Source organism: Schistocerca nitens, chromosome 1 (genome assembly GCF_023898315.1).
Source record: "Schistocerca nitens isolate TAMUIC-IGC-003100 chromosome 1, iqSchNite1.1, whole genome shotgun sequence".
Classification (NCBI taxonomy): Eukaryota; Metazoa; Arthropoda; class Insecta; order Orthoptera; family Acrididae; genus Schistocerca; species Schistocerca nitens.
Window position 1 is genome coordinate 1100244660 of NC_064614.1, and position 18164 is coordinate 1100262823.

The 18164-nt window shown below is 43.7% G+C and overlaps 1 protein-coding gene across 1 annotated transcript in view; it reads right to left on the reverse strand.

The window, feature by feature from the left end:
• LOC126198763 (uncharacterized) overlaps positions 1-18164 on the reverse strand; it is a 210100-nt gene that overhangs the window by 72645 nt on the left and 119291 nt on the right. Inside the window, exon 5 of the mRNA XM_049935324.1 lies at positions 17037-17162. Coding sequence (XP_049791281.1) covers positions 17037-17162 — 126 coding nt within the window. The remainder of the gene's footprint in view (positions 1-17036; positions 17163-18164) is intronic.

Consider the following 18164-nt stretch of genomic DNA (forward strand, 5'->3'; position numbering starts at 1 on the left):
ACCTTTACGAGCTCCTCAGACTGTTTACGACCATCCTGTACGATGCTGTGAAAGTCCCAAATTAGAGAATACCTGTATTGTCTGGTGAATGTCGACAATGCTAAATATGTCAGTGAAAGACTGAATGTTTCGTTACAATATTATACATTCGACCAATGCCGCAATATGTTGACAATTATATTATGGTGGATGTGGAAACGACAAGCCGAAAGACACAGCCGAATCCGTTGCCGAGACTCAGGTCAAGCCTTATATGCTTGCTAGATTATCTAACACTCTGCTGTTCACCAGTCTTAAGCAAAATTTGCTACCGTCTGCAACCTTTGCTTAGCTGCTTCCTTTTATTCAGTATCGTAATACTGAATGGCTAAGGCAGTGAACTTTTAAAAAATGGTTCAAATGGCTCTGAGAACTAGGGGACTTAACATCTGAGGTCATCAGTCCCCTAGAACTTAGAACTATCTAAACCTAACTAACCTAAGGACATTACACACATCCATGCCCGAGGCAGGATTCGAACCTGCGACCGTAGCGGTCGCGCAGTTCCAGACTGAAGCGCCTAGAACCGCTCAGTCACGGCGGCCGGCCAGTGAACTTTTATGTGAATTAATTACTAGTAAACGAGAAAACAAATGCTGTTATTTTACTCAAGAAAAGTGTTCTAAAATACTTTATGAGACGATTTCTGCTGAAACTAAGTGCAGTACGCCTTTCAGCTACACATTGACGAAAAAAAGCCGCAATACCAAGAAGGAATTGGCGACGTAAACGGATGTTAGTTGATATTTTCTACATCTGAAAGATGATGTCTATTCAAATTTTGTGCCAGTCGCATGAAGGTAGCTTTAGTAGCACCACTACGAGGATGCTAATCGAATTTGCTTTAAATACACTCTGCAACGGTGATGAGTTCATGTTAGCCCAGAATGCCTTTAAAGCGACAAAGACGTCATTATCAACACCTCAGTGATTTTGAACGAGGTCGTGTAACAAGACTATGAGAAACCGGATGTTACTTCGGCGACGTGCGGAAAGTCGTGGCAGGAATGTACCCAATGTACATGACTGCTGACAGCCGTGGTCTAGAGAATGTACGCTCGCATGAAGACCGGGCTCCAGACGGCCAGGTGGCAGTACCGAGTGGGAAGACCATCTTGTCCGGCGTTGGGTTCTGTCGAATCGTACTGCATCTGCACCAGCAATTTCAGCAGCAGTTGGCACCGCAGTGGCACAACAACCTGTTGCAAGTCAGTTACTTCTGGGACAGTTCCGAGCGAAGCGAGAAGAAGAAATCTCGTTCTAAGCATGCTGCTGCTGCTGATGATGATGATGACCTATATCTACATCTACATGATTACTGTGCAATTCACATTTAAGTGCATGGCAGAGGGTTCATCGAACCACAATCATACTATCTCTCTACCATTCCACTCCCGAACAGCGCGCGGGAAAAACGAACACCTAAACCTTTCTGTTCGAGCTCTGATTTCTCTTATTTTGTTTTGATGATGATTCCTACCTATGTAGGTCGGGCTCAACAAAATATTTTCGCATTCGGAAGAGAAAGTTGGTGTCTGAAATTTCGTAAATAGATCTCGCCGCGACGAAAAACGTCTTTGCTTTAATGACTTCCATCTCAACTCGCGTATCATATCTGCCACACTCTCTCCTCTATTACGTGATAATACAAAACGAGCTGCCCTTTTTTGCACCCTTTCGATGTCCTCCGTCAATCCCACCTGGTAAGGATCCCACACCGCGCAGCAATATTCTAAGAGAGGACGAACGAGTGTAGTGTTAGCTGTCTCTTTAGTGGACTTGTTGCATCTTCTAAGTGTCCTGCCAATGAAACGCAACCTTTGGCTCGCCTTCCCCACAATATTATGTATGTGGTCTTTCCAACTGAAGTTGTTCGTAGTTTGTACACCCAGGTACTTAGTTGAATTGACAGCCTTGAGAATTGTACTATTTATCGAGTAATCGAATTCCAACGGATTTCTTTTGGAACTCATGTGGATCACCTCACACTTTTCGTTATTTAGCGTCAACTGCCACCTGCCACACCATACAGCAATCTTTTCTAAATCGTTTTCCAACTGATACTGGTCTTCGGATGACCTTACTAGGCGGTAAATTACAGCATCATCTGCGAAAAACCTAAGAGAACTGCTCAGATTGTCACCCAGGTCATTTATATAGATCAGGAATAGCAGAGGTCCCAGGACGCTTCCCTGGGGAACACCTGATATCACTTCAGTTTTACTCGATGATTTGCGGTCTATTACTACGAACTGCGACCTTCCTGGCAGGAAATCACGGAATCCAGTCGCACAACTGAGACGATACCCCATAGGCCCGCAGCTTGCTTAGAAGTCGCTTGTGAGGAACGGTGTCAAAAGCTTTCCGGAAATCTAGAAATACGGAATCAACTTGAGATCCCCTGTCGACAGCGACGACGACAACGATGATGATGAGGATGATGATGATGATGGAGATGATGCTGATGATAATGTTGATGACAATGAAGAAAATGGTTCAAATGGCTCTGAGCACTATGGGACTCAACATCTTAGGTCATAAGTCCCCTAGAACTTAGAACTACTTAAACCTAACTAACCTAACGACATCACACACACCCATGCCCGAGGCAGGATTCGAACCTGCGACCGTAGCAGTCCCGCGGTGCCGGACTGCAGCGCCAGAACCACTAGACCACCGCGGCCGGCCGACAATGAAGAGGAAAGTCGTAAAGGCAAAAGAAAATCACGAAAAGACAAACGCACAAAGAAGGAAAAAATCTCGTTCCAGGACGCCCTGTAGCGTCCATTCCACTGACCCCAAACCACCGCCGTCTGCAACTTCAGTGGTGTCGAGAGAGATTTCTCTATAGGGCAGGGTGGAGGTGTGTTGTGTTTTCTGATGAAAGCTGGTTTTGCCTCGGTGCCAGTTACATCTATGTGTTGGTATGAAAGAGGCCAGCTGTGGGACAGCAACAAACCTACACCTGAAGTGTGAAGTGTGATTTCGTATGACAGCAGGAGCACTCTCGTGGTTATCCCACGCACCCTGATTGCAAATTTGTACGTCGGTATGGTGATTAAACATGTTGTGCTGCCGTTCATTAACAGGAGGTGTTCTCCAACAGGATAACGCTCGCCCACATACTGCTGTTGTAATCCAACACGTTCTGTAGAGTGTCGGCATGTTGCCTTGGCCTGCTCGATTGTCAGATCTGTCTCCAGTCGAGCATACGTGTGACATCATCACGACAACTCCAGCGCCATCCATATATTAACCGTTCCTGTGTTGACCGACCAATTAAAGCAGCAATGGAACTCTGTCCCACAAACTGACAACCGGTACTTCAACAACACAATGCATGCATGTTTGCACGCTGGCATTCAACATTCTGGCACCTGTACCGGTTATTAATATACCAGCTTTTCACATTTGCAATGGCTTGTTTTGTGCTTACATTAACCTGTGATCTTGAAATGTTAATCACTTAAATATGTTACCTAGACAAATGTATTCCCTAAATTTCGTTTTTTTAAAATAATTGTTTCTCGGTTTTGTGATTTTTTCCGTCAACGTAGATGATCAGAACGTTTTGATATTATAAAAATTAATAAATGAAAAGCACCAGTTTGCTTTTGTTCTACATTATTACTTTTATTGCTAACCGGTTTTCGGCTTACAAGGCCATCTTCAGACATTTACTGAGTATTATCACCAAAGAAGTTAAATGTTAGCAGACAGCATTGGAAGAGAAGTAACACATCTAGACTGAAGTAGCAACATACAGTAAGTAACATCTTTGCAATGAAATAGTAAAAACTGAACAGTACATAAATAACAATGGAGTTGTCAGGAAAACTTTTAGCACAAAATAGGAATAGCATGCCTACATAACAGTTTCTATTAATAAACAAAACTAATAAAATAAGATAAAATTAGTACTAGACAAGGCTGCATCAAGAGGTATGAAACATGGAGAGTGATACACAACCAATTAAAAAAGGAAGAGACAGTTGTCAATGTAAATACAGAATACATAAGGAACTTAAGCAATTTCAATAAGATAAACAGAAATTAATAAATTCAGGAAAATGGAGGTATTTGAGGGAACCTGCAGTTTGAGAGTGTGGTGGTACTGCATTTTAACATTGACATTATAATCAAAGCAGTAGCTGTGTACCAGTTTTCATTAAATAAATGAGCAAAGTAAAATATGAACAGTATTTGAGGAGACAACTACAAGGGGAGTTAAACATGGACAGTAATACTAGTACAAGTTAAAAGGAAACCCTTAATTATTGAAACTACAGCCTATGTGGAATACAAAGACAACTGCAACAAACTGCCGAAAACCGGTTAGCAATAAAAGTAATATTCTAGAAAAAAAGCAAACTGGTGCTTTTCATTTATTATAATGTTGTTCTACCAAGAACCGACGGAAGATTCTGTTAATATGATAAAAATTAATTGTGGTAAGAAGTTGACCGAGCAATTTAAAGCAAGAGAAACGAGTATACAGTATATGTCAGCAATAATGAACTTTTCAGTGTACTGTTCGAAACTCACACTACACTCTGACAGAATTGTTCAAATAGTAATGTTGGTTTTAAATATCACTAAGCCCTCAAAGCCGGCCGGTGTGGCCGTGCGGTTCTAGGCGCTTCAGTCTGGAACCGCGTGACCGCTACGGTCGCAGGTTCGAATCCTGCCTCGGGCATGGATGTGTGTGATATCCTTAGGTTAGTTAGGTTTAAGTAGTTCTAAGTTCTAGGGGACTGATGACCACAGATATGCTCCCATAGTGGTCAGAGCCATTTTGAAACTCCTCAAAAGTCAGTTGCTTCTGAAACCAAATTTCAATGACAAGAGCCTGAGGTACGTAATAAAAATGTTTTTACAGAGGAAAGAATCTAAATAACATGAAACGCAGTGTACAAGAAATACCTTTGTTGAGGAATATGTTACATTTGACATAAGTTTTCGTACATATTTACAAATGTTCCAGAAACACAATTTATTTACTTGTATGTGTGACGCTTTCATATGCAGTTTCTTTCATTGTCTTTGATACGGATGGCACAAAAGTTAATATCACAACAGGGCCAATATTACTTCATTCTTAAGAAATAGCTTCAATTGTAGCAGTCTAATTGTGTGGTGAATCTGAAAACGCCAGTCGAATTCAGTCCAGAAAATCTCGGTGTGGTTGGCATGTGTAGATTGTGGAGTGTTTTATAAAGTGCGTCTGTTCTTGTGGAGCATACTCCAGCTATTCCTACTACAAGTAGAAGTCTTCTACAGTTTTCAAGTGTATGATAAATTCTTTCATATTCTCTTGCAGTACGTTTGTAAGTCACCTACACTATAGGTGGAAATTTAAACACACCACAACTTCGTTGCTGTACTGCAATTTCTCTACCAGACGTGTCTGAAAGCTATGATCGTCTCTTCTATGTTGACATTTAATTCATACACATTATTACACACCCTCGAGAGCTCTCTGAAATTTTCCCGCATCCCGGGGCCTTTGCCAAGTATATATCCTCCTCTTGTGATTCTTGAACAGAGTATTCGTTGTTACAAGCTCAAATTTATCACAGAACGCAAATAGTCTTTCTCCTTTCTCATTCTTCGTCCCAAATCCATATTTTCGTGTAACATTTTCTTCCACTCCTTCCCCCTACAACCGCATTGCAGTCCCCCACTACTATTAGATTTTCGTCTCCCTTTACGTAATGCATTACCCTTTCACTATCCTCGTATACCGTCTCTATCTCTTCATCTTCAGCTTGCGATGTTGACAACTATAGTTCAGGTGAACTATAATTGTCGGTCTTGGTTTGTTGTCGGTTCTGATCAGAATGACCCTATCACTGGACTGTTCACAGTAATACTCTCTCAGTCCTACCTGTTCATAACTAATCCTACTGCCGTTATTTCACTTTATGCTGCTGTTGATATTACCCTAAACTCTTCTGACCACAAATCGTTGTCTTCTTTCCATTTCACGTCAGGTCTTACCAACTGAAATTGGGACTCATCTGAGCTGGCCACAGTTTTCCAGTGGAGTAGATCAAACCGATATCGTCTCCAGCTCAGAAGAGCCGCTGCAGGCAAAGTCATGCTGTTATCAAAAGTTACTCGCGTCGGTCGTCTTCTGTCACAGCCCATCAACACCAAATTTCACCGCACTGTCCTAACGGACATGTTCGTCGTCCGTCCCACACTGATTTCGGCGGTTGTTTCATGTTCTATTGCTTTTCTCATATTACTGACAATTATACGCAAACGCCGCTGCCCTTGGTCGTTAAGTTGTCCGTGGTGAAACGTAACGCCTGAAATACGGTATTTTCGACACACTCTTGACACTGTGGATCTCAGAATATTGTACTCCCTAACGATTTCCGGAATAGGATGTCCCATGCGTCTAGCTGCAACTACCGTTCCAAGTCTGTTAATTCGCGTCGTGCGGCCATAATCATGTCTGAAACCTTTTCCCATCAATCACCTGAGTACAAATGACAACTCCGCCAATGTACTGCTCTTTTATAGCCTGTGGACGTGATTCTACAGCCATCTGCGCATGAGCATTCGCAGTCGAGTGACTTTTGACACCTCAGTGCACACGGCCGCTGAATAAAAAAAATGCATGTATTGTTTCAATTCTACACATAAAATATTTTAAAGTTCATAAAATACACCAAAGGATTTCCTGCCTTTAGTGTGGAGACCGTCCAGGTATACCGACGAAAATTGTCGCACAAAATTACCCGTTCTGCATGGCTGAGAGTGATGGATAAACCGGTACATTGTCACATATATTGGTGGCCTTTGAAACTACAATACCTGGAAAGACAATAAATAATGGAGTTGTCCTTATTTACATACGCAGTAATGTAGGAAGGATACATGACTGAATTTGTAGGTGATTTGGGAACATTCACCATGCGAAACTTAGTACACAGAGTTGCCACCTCAAGCAGCAACAATGGCTTTCACCGGGCTGGGTAGCGAATTTGACGGAGCTTTCGCGACAGATAAGGGCACGACGTACCGTGCTGCTTCACCTCAGCGGTAGAGTTGATGAGTAACAGCGGATGTCGAGTGAAGTCCTGAATTTTTCAGGACAGCCCATGACCAGACGTTGTCAGTGGATGTAGGCCACGACGTAGACGAGGTTCAGCGGAAGACAGGAACACAGCCATACACTTATTAAATAAAAAAAATTTTAAAAGTATAAGCTTTTAATGTCTTGACCGCAATTTTCCTAACACAATTAAAGCTCGATAACTAGTTTTGGGTGCTATCTGCAGCCACCTTCAGATCGTTCCAAATATGAAAAGGTCGTTAATAAGCATTTGAAAGCATCATTATCTGGAGTCATGCAACACCATCCATTCGTAGGTACCAAAACAACAACAGTTTTGGTACTTACGAATGTATGTTGTTGCATGACTACAGCCAAGATCCTTTCCAATGCTTATTTTCTGCTTTTTCATATTTAGAACTATCCTGAAGATGGTTGTAGATAGCAACCGAAACTAGTTATCGAACTTTAATTGTGATAGGAAAATTGAGGTCCAGGCATTAAAAGTTTTTACTTTTAAAAATTTTTTATTTAATAAATCATATTAAGGCTGTCATCTCCCCCCACCCCCCCCCCCCCCACCCCCCTGAACATTTCAGTCTTCACTAATGAAAGTCACTTACAAAAGAAATAAACAGGAGGTGCAGGAAAAGTATGATGAAATGATTGCAGGAAAATCGTGACGAAATTGAAAAAGGAATCGTCGTTGGAAGAACTGATTCATCATGCAGAGAAGTAAAAACAACCTTTTATGAAATTAAAAGCAAAGTCGTCAACACTACAAATGGACTGAAAATTCCACTGCTAAACAGAGAGGACAGAGCGAATAGGAGGAAAGAATATATTGAAGGTCTGTATGAGAGGGAGGGCTTGACTGATGACATAATAGAAGAAGAAATGGGAGTCGGTGTGGACGACATAGGGCATCCAGTATTAGAGTCAGAGCATAACAAACGTCCGGAAGACTTGCGATTAAATACGGTAGAAGGTATAACTAACATTCGTTCGGAAAATCTGAAATCTCTTGGAGAAGTGGCAACCAGTCAACTATTCAAATTCGTTTGTAGAATTTACTCGTGTAGGTCTGGTGATGTACCATTAGACTTTCGGAAAAATATCATTTACACAACTCAGAAGATAGCAAGGGACAGGTAACTGTGAGGACTGTCGAACAATAAGTTTAACAGCTCATCCATCCAAGTTTCTGAGAAGAATATTACACGTAAGAATGGAAAAGAAGTCGAGCATCTATTACATGAAGAATAATTTGGCCTTAGGAAAGGTAAAATCACGAGAAAAGCAGTTTGGTAATGGAAGCAAGACTTACGAAAACTGAAGATACATCCATAGGATTTGTCGGCGTAAAGAGAGCGTTCAACAATTTAATATGATGCATGATGTTCAAAATTCTCAGAACGATACGCTTAGGGTATAGGGCAAGATGGATAGCACACTATATGTACAAGAACCAAAAGGGGATCATAAGAATGTAAGACCAAGAACGAAGTGGTGGGATTAAAAAGAATGTTGGGAGAGGCAGTGACTGAAATAAAAGAAAGATTCAACAGAAGGTCTAAAATTCAGGGTGAAAGGATATCAATTATAGGATTTGGTTATGGCTTCGCTATCCTCAGTGAAAGTGAAGAAGAATTACAAGACTTGTTGGTTGAAATGAACAGTCTAATGAGCGCATGCTATGGATTGGGTTTTTAGCGACGCCGGGTAACCATGGAGGTAAAAAAAGAAGGGAGGTGTCACTACGTCACAAACTTCAAGCTGATGTCCGCCATCTTAACTAGGCCAATACATTAGGTTCACCGCATTCATACTTTGATACTTTCCCGTGACGTCGCTCTGATGTGCCCGTGCCCACTTTCGACCGTTTGGCTGCTATGATAGTGTGGAGACGTAGTTATTTCATCATGGATGCCAGCTTGCGCTGTTTACTGCTGTACTAATAGATCCGATGGTAATCTGAAGTTTAAAGAAATCACATTTTATCCGTAAGTGGAGAAATTCAAGTAATATTTCCCTTCAAATACATGAATTATTGCTCCACTGTATCAACGGTCTCGTTCCCGTACAACACACGGCTGCGTAACCGCGCTGATTGTTGGGTGAGCATCTGATGTCCTAAATTTCTCTTGTTGATAATTATTATTCATTCTTCACCTTTCCTCCTCCTTTAATGTGTGTGTGTTTGTGTATGTATGTGTATTGTGTATGATTGTATGAATGTGTATATGTGCTGTGTTTCCTTCCCGAAGAAGACTTTGGCTGAAAATTTATGTGACATTCTTTTCGTCGTGCCTGCCTTCTACTCGATGTGTGAGTAGCAGTCTATCCGTTTCACAATATAGTTAGTCCCTCATGAAGTTTCTTGTACTCGTAAGTAATCCACTGCACTTCAACAGAAACAAAGTTGTACATAATTACAATACCAGACGAAAAATTGACGTTGATGCGGTTCACAACGGTGCAACAAGAAGTTTTGATCCCTTACCACTGGTACAAGATGCCTAACACACGCGAAAGTAAAATTTGAAACTAAACTGAAAAAGTTTCTCCTTGTAACTCCTCCTATTCCTCAGAAGATTATTATTGTAGTGAGTAAATTGTGATGGGTAGGAATTAATGATTAACATATGTCTGTCTTTAATCATAAAACGTAAAAACTAATAAATCATCAGCATGGAGGCATATCTACGAAGAAATTGATGTCAGTATATAATGACTTGTTCCATATCATTACGATTTAATTCGCAAATGATACAAGTAACTAACTACTGGTGTATCACAAAGCATGCTTTGGATTTATATACTTTGAAAACCTGAAAATGAAATTCAAAAGTAAAATCAAGCAAATTATCACAGTAGACGTACATTCCAACAGTGCTACGTTTGTTTTTCCTGAAAACCTGACAGAGTTACTGGCGAGAGACATTCTGCGAAAGGATCAAAGAAGCTACTGTTGGAAAGGTAAGCCTACATCTTACAAACGTTATCCTGTCATTACTAAAAATTTACTCACATGTTAAAGCAAAATATAGATTTTAAGGGGTCTTAAGCGTTTGAGACAATTTCCTTAATCACATTTATAGCATTCCACAATGCTGGAAGATGTCTAAAACGTTATATGGCTATTTTACCCTGTAGGTTACTAGTATTGGCCACACACAGAACGACGCATCATCGGTAAGGTTTTAAAGTAAGAAGATGGGTAAACCACAGTGAGACTAATACACTGACAATCTTATAAAACAAGAACTCTATTCTGCATGAAGGTTTGACTCTTACCAGTTCTGTTCGTTTGACATAACAATAATCTTTCACTTTTTTCACATACACAAGATACGATAGCACGCCTTGCTTCTTCCACATTGCACACGTTTATGGGCTGACAAAGAACACGTACGTAAATTTTTTGCAAACGTGCACACTACAAATGTTGTGCATACAAGCTGAAGCAGAAAATGTAACAAACGAGAAGCAGTACCGACACCAGTAAGCAAACAAGCATTATTTCGAAGTTCATTTCATTTGCTATCGATACAAATACACTACTGGCCATTAAAATTGCTACACCACGAAGATGACGTGGTACACACGCTAAATTTAACCGACAGGAAGAAGATGCTGTGATATGCAAATGACTACCTTTTCAGAGCATTCACACAAGATTGGCGCCGGTGGCGACACCTACAACGTGCTGACATGAGGAACGTTTCCATCCGATTTATCATACATAAACAGCAGATGACCGGCGTTACCTGGTGAAACATTGTGATGCCTCGTGTAAGGAGGAGAAATGCGTACCATCACGTTTCCGACTTTGATAAGGGTTGGATTGTAGCCTACCGTGATTACGCTTTATCGTATCGCGACATTGCTGCTCGCGTTGGTCGAGATCCAATGACTGTTATCAGAATATGGAATGGGCGGGTTCAGGAGGGTAACACGGAACGCCTTGCTGGATCCCAACGGCCTCGTATCACTAGCAGTCGAGGTGACAGGCATCTTATCCGCATGGCTGTAACGGATCGTGAAGCCACGTCTCGATCCCTGAGTCAATAGATGGGGACGTTTGCAAGACAACAACCATCTGCACGAACAGTTCGACGACGTTTGCAGCAGCATGGACTATCAGCTCGGAGACCATGACTGCGGTTACCCTTCACGCTGCATCACAGACAGGAGCGCCTGCGATGGTGTACTCAACGACGAACCTGGGTGCACGAATGGCAAAACGTCATTTTTTCGGATGAATCCAGGTTCTGTTTACAGCATCATGATGTTCACATCCGTGTTTGGCGACGTCGCAGTGAACGCACATTGGAACTGTGTATTCGTCATCGCCATACTGGCGTATCACCCGGCGTGTTGGTATGGGGTGCCATTGGTCACCTCTTGTTCGCATTGACGACACTTTGAACAGTGGACGTTACATTTCAGATGTATTACGACCCGAGGCTCTACCCTTCATTCGATCCCTGCGAAACCCTACATTTCAGCAGGATAATGCACGGCCGCATGTTGCAGGTCCTGTACGGGCGTGTCTGGATACAGAAAATGTTCGACTGCTGCCCTGGCCAGCACATTCTCCAGATCTTTCACCAATTGCAAACGTCTGGTCGATGGTGGCCGAGCAACTGCCTCGTCACAATACGCCTGTTATTACTCTTGATGAACTGTGGTTTGGTATTGAAGCTGCATGGGCAGCTGTACCGGTACACGCCATCCAAGCTTTGTTTGACTCAATGCCCAGGTGTATCAAGGCCGTTATTACGACCAGAGGTGGTTGTTCTGGGTACTGATTTCTTAGGATCAATGCACCAAAATTGCGTGAAAATGTCATCACATGTCAGTTCTAGTATAATATATTTGTCCAATGAATACCCGTTTATCATCTGCATTTGTTCTTGGTGTCGCAATTTTAATGGCCAGTAGTGTACTTTAAAAGCGTAATTAAATTGATTACGAAAGCAATATTTTTACATCACTTCCTTCTGTTTCTGGTTATCCGAAATACAGAAGCACAAAACAAGTTACGCTAACGAGGCCGTATGTGTCGTTATCACTACAGCACATTCGCATTCCAGAATGGAAAAATGTTCGAAGTCGCCTTCCTGTCACTATGTTATTCGTGTAAGCTCTGTAATTTAGTATTTAAAACAATGCTTGCGCCTCCAACACAAAAATAATGAACAAGAAGCAATCTAAAACAGTAGTCTGCTAATGTTTTGGGCTACTTAAAATGGTGACAACCCAGCCCACTCTGGCTTCAAAACAACGTACAGCTGTTGTGCCACCTCCTTTTTTATCTCCATGTTGGTAATATTCTTCTCACAACACTTCCTGCAAACGTGATGTCATTTTGACGTTACTCGTAATATCGACAATATACACTACTGGAAATGGAAAAAAGAACACATTGACACCGGTGTGTCAGACCCACCATACTTGCTCCGGACACTGCGAGAGGGCTGTACAAGCAATGATCACACGCACGGCACAGCGGACACACCAGGAACCGCGGTGTTGGCCGTCGAATGGCGCTAGCTGCGCAGCATTTGTGCACCGCCGCCGTCAGTGTCAGCCAGTTTGCCGTGGCATACGGAGCTCCATCGCAGTCTTTAACACTGGTAGCATGCCGCGACAGCGTGGACGTGAACCGTATGTGCAGTTGACGGACTTTGAGCGAGGGCGTATAGTGGGCATGCGGGAGGCCGGGTGGACGTACCGCCGAATTGCTCAACACGTGGGGCGTGAGGTCTCCACAGTACATCGATGTTGTCGCCAGTGGTAGGCGGAAGGTGTACGTGCCCGTCGACCTGGGACCGGACCGCAGCGACGCACGGATGCACGCCAAGACCGTAGGATCCTACGCAGTGCCGTAGGGGACCGCACCGCCACTTCCCAGCAAATTAGGGACACTGTTGCTCCTGGGGTATCGGCGAGGACCATTCGCAACCGTCTCCATGAAGCTGGGCTACGGTCCCGCACACCGTTAGGCCGTCTTCCGCTCACGCCCCAACATCGTGCAGCCCGCCTCCAGTGGTGTCGCGACAGGCGTGAATGGAGGGACGAATGGAGACGTGTCGTCTTCAGCGATGAGAGTCGCTTCTGCCTTGGTGCCAATGAAGGTCGTATGCGTGTTTGGCGCCGTGCAGGTGAGCGCCACAATCAGGACTGCATACGACCGAGGCACACAGGGCCAACACCCGGCATCATGGTGTGGGGAGCGATCTCCTACACTGGCCGTACACCACTGGTGATCGTCGAGGGGACACTGAATAGTGCACGGTACATCCAAACCGTCATCGAACCCATCGTTCTACCATTCCTAGACCGGCAAGGGAACTTGCTGTTCCAACAGGACAATGCACGTCCGCATGTATCCCGTGCCACCCAACGTGCTCTAGAAGGTGTAAGTCAACTACCCTGGCCAGCAAGATCTCCGGATCTGTCCCCCATTGAGCATGTTTGGGACTGGATGAAGCGTCGTCTCACGCGGTCTGCACGTCCAGCACGAACGCTGGTCCAACTGAGGCGCCAGGTGGAAATGGCATGGCAAGCCGTTCCACAGGACTACATCCAGCATCTCTACGATCGTCTCCATGGGAGAATAGCAGCCTGCATTGCTGCGAAAGGTGGATATACACTGTACTAGTGCCGACATTGTGCATGCTCTGTTGCCTGTGTCTATGTGCCTGTGGTTCTGTCAGTGTGATCATGTGATGTATCTGACCCCAGGAATGTGTCAATAAAGTTTCCCCTTCCTGGGACAATGAATTCACGGTGTTCTTATTTCAATTTCCAGGAGTGTATGTAGCAGATGTCTTATTCATTTTGGTATATTTAGCTACTTTGTATTATAACTTGCAATATGCTGTTTTATGGCAACGGCGCATTTAAAATGTACCACAGACACATATCCACTGTCATTGAATTTCAGTTAATAGCACATCGACGATACAAGTTTGCAAGAGATATTGTGATCACCAATACATGAGTCAAATATCACATGAACAAGCTGTGGTTTATGGAGTTCTAGAATAGAGGTTCGCAACCTGCTACTTGCTAACTTCTTTTGCAGCTTTGCGTCGTTAACACATTATGGTACTTTCTTATGAATGTAATACAAGCACGATCGGCAATATTCGATGTTATTTAACATTTCCGTCTGATTGGAGAACGAAGGGTGACATAAGTAACTGGCTGTATACTTTTGTTTATGTGATGAGTTCCGCTTGTGTCAACAGGGGGAACCTAAGCGGACAGTTTAAATTGTTGCAAGAGAAACGAACAGTAATAAAATTCATATTCTTTGTTGTTCAAATGGTTCAAATGGCTCTGAGCACTATGGGACTTAACATCTGAGGTCATCAGTCCCCTAGAACTTAGAACTACTTAAACCTTACTAACCTAAGGACATCACACACATCCATGCCCAAGGCAGGATTCGAACCTGCGACCGTAGCGGTCGCGCGGTTTCCGACTGAAGCGCCTAGAACCGCTCGCCCACACCGGCCGGCATTCTTTGTTGTCACATATGTTTCGCGAGTAACATTCACAAGACTTTCTTCCAGCTGGTATATTTCTGCCGCTAACGACATGGGTGAGTTGTTAGCCATGCGAAAGAGGCCTGCATCGGACACTAACGAAAGTCAGTAGCAGCTCCTACGTTTTTCGATAGTGTGTGTGACGTCAAAATGACGCCACGTTCACAGAAAGTCATATGTTACCCGGCGACATCCGGAGCGACACCATTATTAACAGCTCGGAGTCAGCTGCGTATTCTGAGTTCCCAGTCATGATTTTTTATGCTGGTACATTAATATTTTCAGGCTGTCTTTATTTAAGACCCCTTATCGTTGCGGATCACCTGAGACAAGCTATAAGAATTTGAACTTTGGAGGTCGGATTACAATCCTTTCTATCTTCTAAAATTCTTTTGAAAAGTGAGACGCCACAATTTCACAATTTTTCAGTGTCCATAAGTTTGAGATGGTGCTGGTTTTGGACATCAAAGTGATGTATATCAGTCTACATCAACACCGTTAAATCGACGATATATGGATTCTATTGAGCAGGCGATGTGACACTGCCAGTAAAACGTACTATGGCAAAGAAATGATTGTTACTTGGTTAGACACTAGAGCTCACTTTAAACTAATATGAAACGTAATTCCGTGCCAGTTTCATTAATATACCCGGGGTAGAATGTTGTTCTACACATAGCTCAAAAAGATGGTTCAAATGGCTCTGAGCACTATGGGACTCAACATCTGAGGTCATCAGTCCCCCAGAACTTAGAACTACTTAAACCTAACTAACCTAAGGACATCACATACATCCATGCCCGAGGCAAGATTCGAACCTGCGACCGTAGCGGTCGCGCGGTTCCAGACTGAAGCGCCTAGAACCGCTCAGCCACACTGGCCGACACACATAGCACACATAGCTCATTCCATCAGTTGCGTGCTTAACTTACACTATTGGCCATTAAAATTGCTACACCAAGAAGAAATGCAGATGATAAACGGGTATTCATTGGACAAATATATTATACCAGAACTGACATGTGATTGCATTTTCACGCAATTTGGGTGCATAGATCCGGAGAAATCAGTACTCAGAACAACCACATCTGGCCGTAATAACGGCCTTGATACGCCTGAGCATTGAGTCAAACTGAGCATGGATGGCGTGTACAGGTACAGCTGCCCATGTAGCTTCAACACGATACCACAGTTCATCAAGAGTAGTGACTGGCGTATTGTGACGAGCCAGTTGCTCGGCCACCATTGGCCAGACGTTTTCAATTGGTGAGAGATCTAGAGAATGTGCTGGCCAGGGCAGCAGTCGGACATTTTCTGTATCCAGTAAGGACCGTACGGGACCTGCAACAAGCAGTCGTGCATTATCCTGCTAAAATGTAGCGTTTCGCAGATATCGAATCAAGGGTAGAGCCACGGGTCGTAACACATCTGAAATGTAACGTCCACAGTTTAAAGTGCCGTCAATGCGAACAAGAGGTGACCGAGACGTGTAACCAATGGCACCCCATACCGTCACGCGGGGTGATACGCCAGTATGGCGATGACGAATACCCGCTTCCAATGTGCATTCACCTCGATGTCGCCAAACACGGATGCGACCATCATGATGCTGTCAACAGAACCTGGATTCATCCGAAAAAATGACGTTTTGCCATTCGTGCACCCAGGTTCGTCGTTGAGTACACCATCGCAGGCTCTCCTATCTGTGATGCGGCGTTAAGGGTAACCGCAGCCATCGTCTCCGAGCTGATAGTCCATGCTGCTGCAAACGTCGTCGAACTGTTCGTACAGATTGTTGTTGTCTTGCAAACGTCCCCATCTGTTGACTCAGGGATCGAGACGTGACAGCACGGTCCGTTGCAGCCATGCGGATAAGATGCCTGTCACCTCGACTGCTTGTGATACGAGGCCGTTGGGATCCAGCACGGCGTTCCGTATTACCCTCCTGAACCCACGGATTCCATATTCTGCCAACAGTGATTGGATCTCGACCAAGGCGAGCAGCAACGTCGCGATACGATAAACCGCAATTGCGATAGGCTACAATCCGACCTTTATCAAAGTCGGAAACGTGATGGTATGCATTTCTCCTCCTTACACGAGGCATCACAACAACGTTTCACCAGGCAACGCCGGTCAACTGCTGTTTGTGTATGAGAAATCGGTTGGAAACTTTCCTCATTTCAGCACGTTGTAGATGTCGGAACCGGCCCCATTCTTGTGTGAATGCTCTGAAAAGCTAATCATTTGTATCCACAGCATCTTCTTCCTGTCGGTTAAATTTCGCGTCTGTAGCACGTCATCTTGGTGGCGTAGCAATTTTAATGGCCAGTAGGGTAACATTCCAGTAAGATGTCAGAAGTCTTTACCTTGAGTTCCTGTTGGACGTATTTGTTGCGCAAGTTGAGGTCCGGCTGGTGCTCCCCCAGCTGGTGGAGGTAGTATTGGCGCCTCTTTGCGTTCCATGTCCAGGCCGAGTCTCCGTACAGGCTCAGCTGCGAACAGATTCAAAATTGCATTTGTTTATTTTGCATTACTAGCTTCAACAGGTGCAATGGATCATCTGAACCTTGCACACGATATACAGAATAATTCAGACCTCCAACAACGAAATAGTACAAGCGGCAGAAGACTACATTGTGACAAGATACAAGTGGTCAGAAATGTTCACTATTATGATTTGGCTGCCGACCGAATATCCACTCTGCAGTAATCAACTTAGATTCCGTAAACAATGCTCGTGTGAAAGGCAACTCCTGTTCGACCACGAGACCTAGAAATCAGTATATACTGACGCTTGGGTTGGTGCTGTGGTCCTTGAATTCCGGAAGGCGATCGATGCACTTGCTCACTGTATCCTAATGAAGAATACACTAGCATACGTACTGTCAGACCAGCTTCCTGTTTGGGTTGAAGAATTCCTGGCAAACTGTACGTAGGCTGTTTAGGTTTTTATGTTGGTAACGCCACGTAGCGCTCTGTGTGAAAATCACTGACTGTGCTGTGTGCAGTCTGTGGCTGTTAGACTCATTGTTGGAATATTCGCACGTGTAGTGTTGGGCAATGGGATGTGAACAGCGCGTAGCGTTGGGCGGTTGGAGGTGAGCCGACAGCAGTGGTGGATGTGGGGAGAGAGAAGATGCCAGAGTTTTGAGCGTACGATCTGGACGTCTGTCCGTCAGTAAAAGGAAATTAGTTTAACTGGCTGCCATATATAATGACTTTTGAACGCTATTAAGCTAAATACATAGTTTGTTCTCTACCAAATTATTTAATTTAGTAACTATGCCTGCCTGCAGTTAGTGCCTTCAGTAGTTAGAATCCTTTATTTAGCTGGCAGTATTCGCGCTCGCTGTATTGCAGTAGTTCGAGTAACGAAGTTTTTGTGAGGTAAGTGATTCAAGAAAGGTATAGGTTATTGTTAGTCAGGGCCATCCTTTTGTAGGGATGATTGAAAGTCTTGAAAGTCAGATTGCGTTGCGCTAAAATTATTGTGT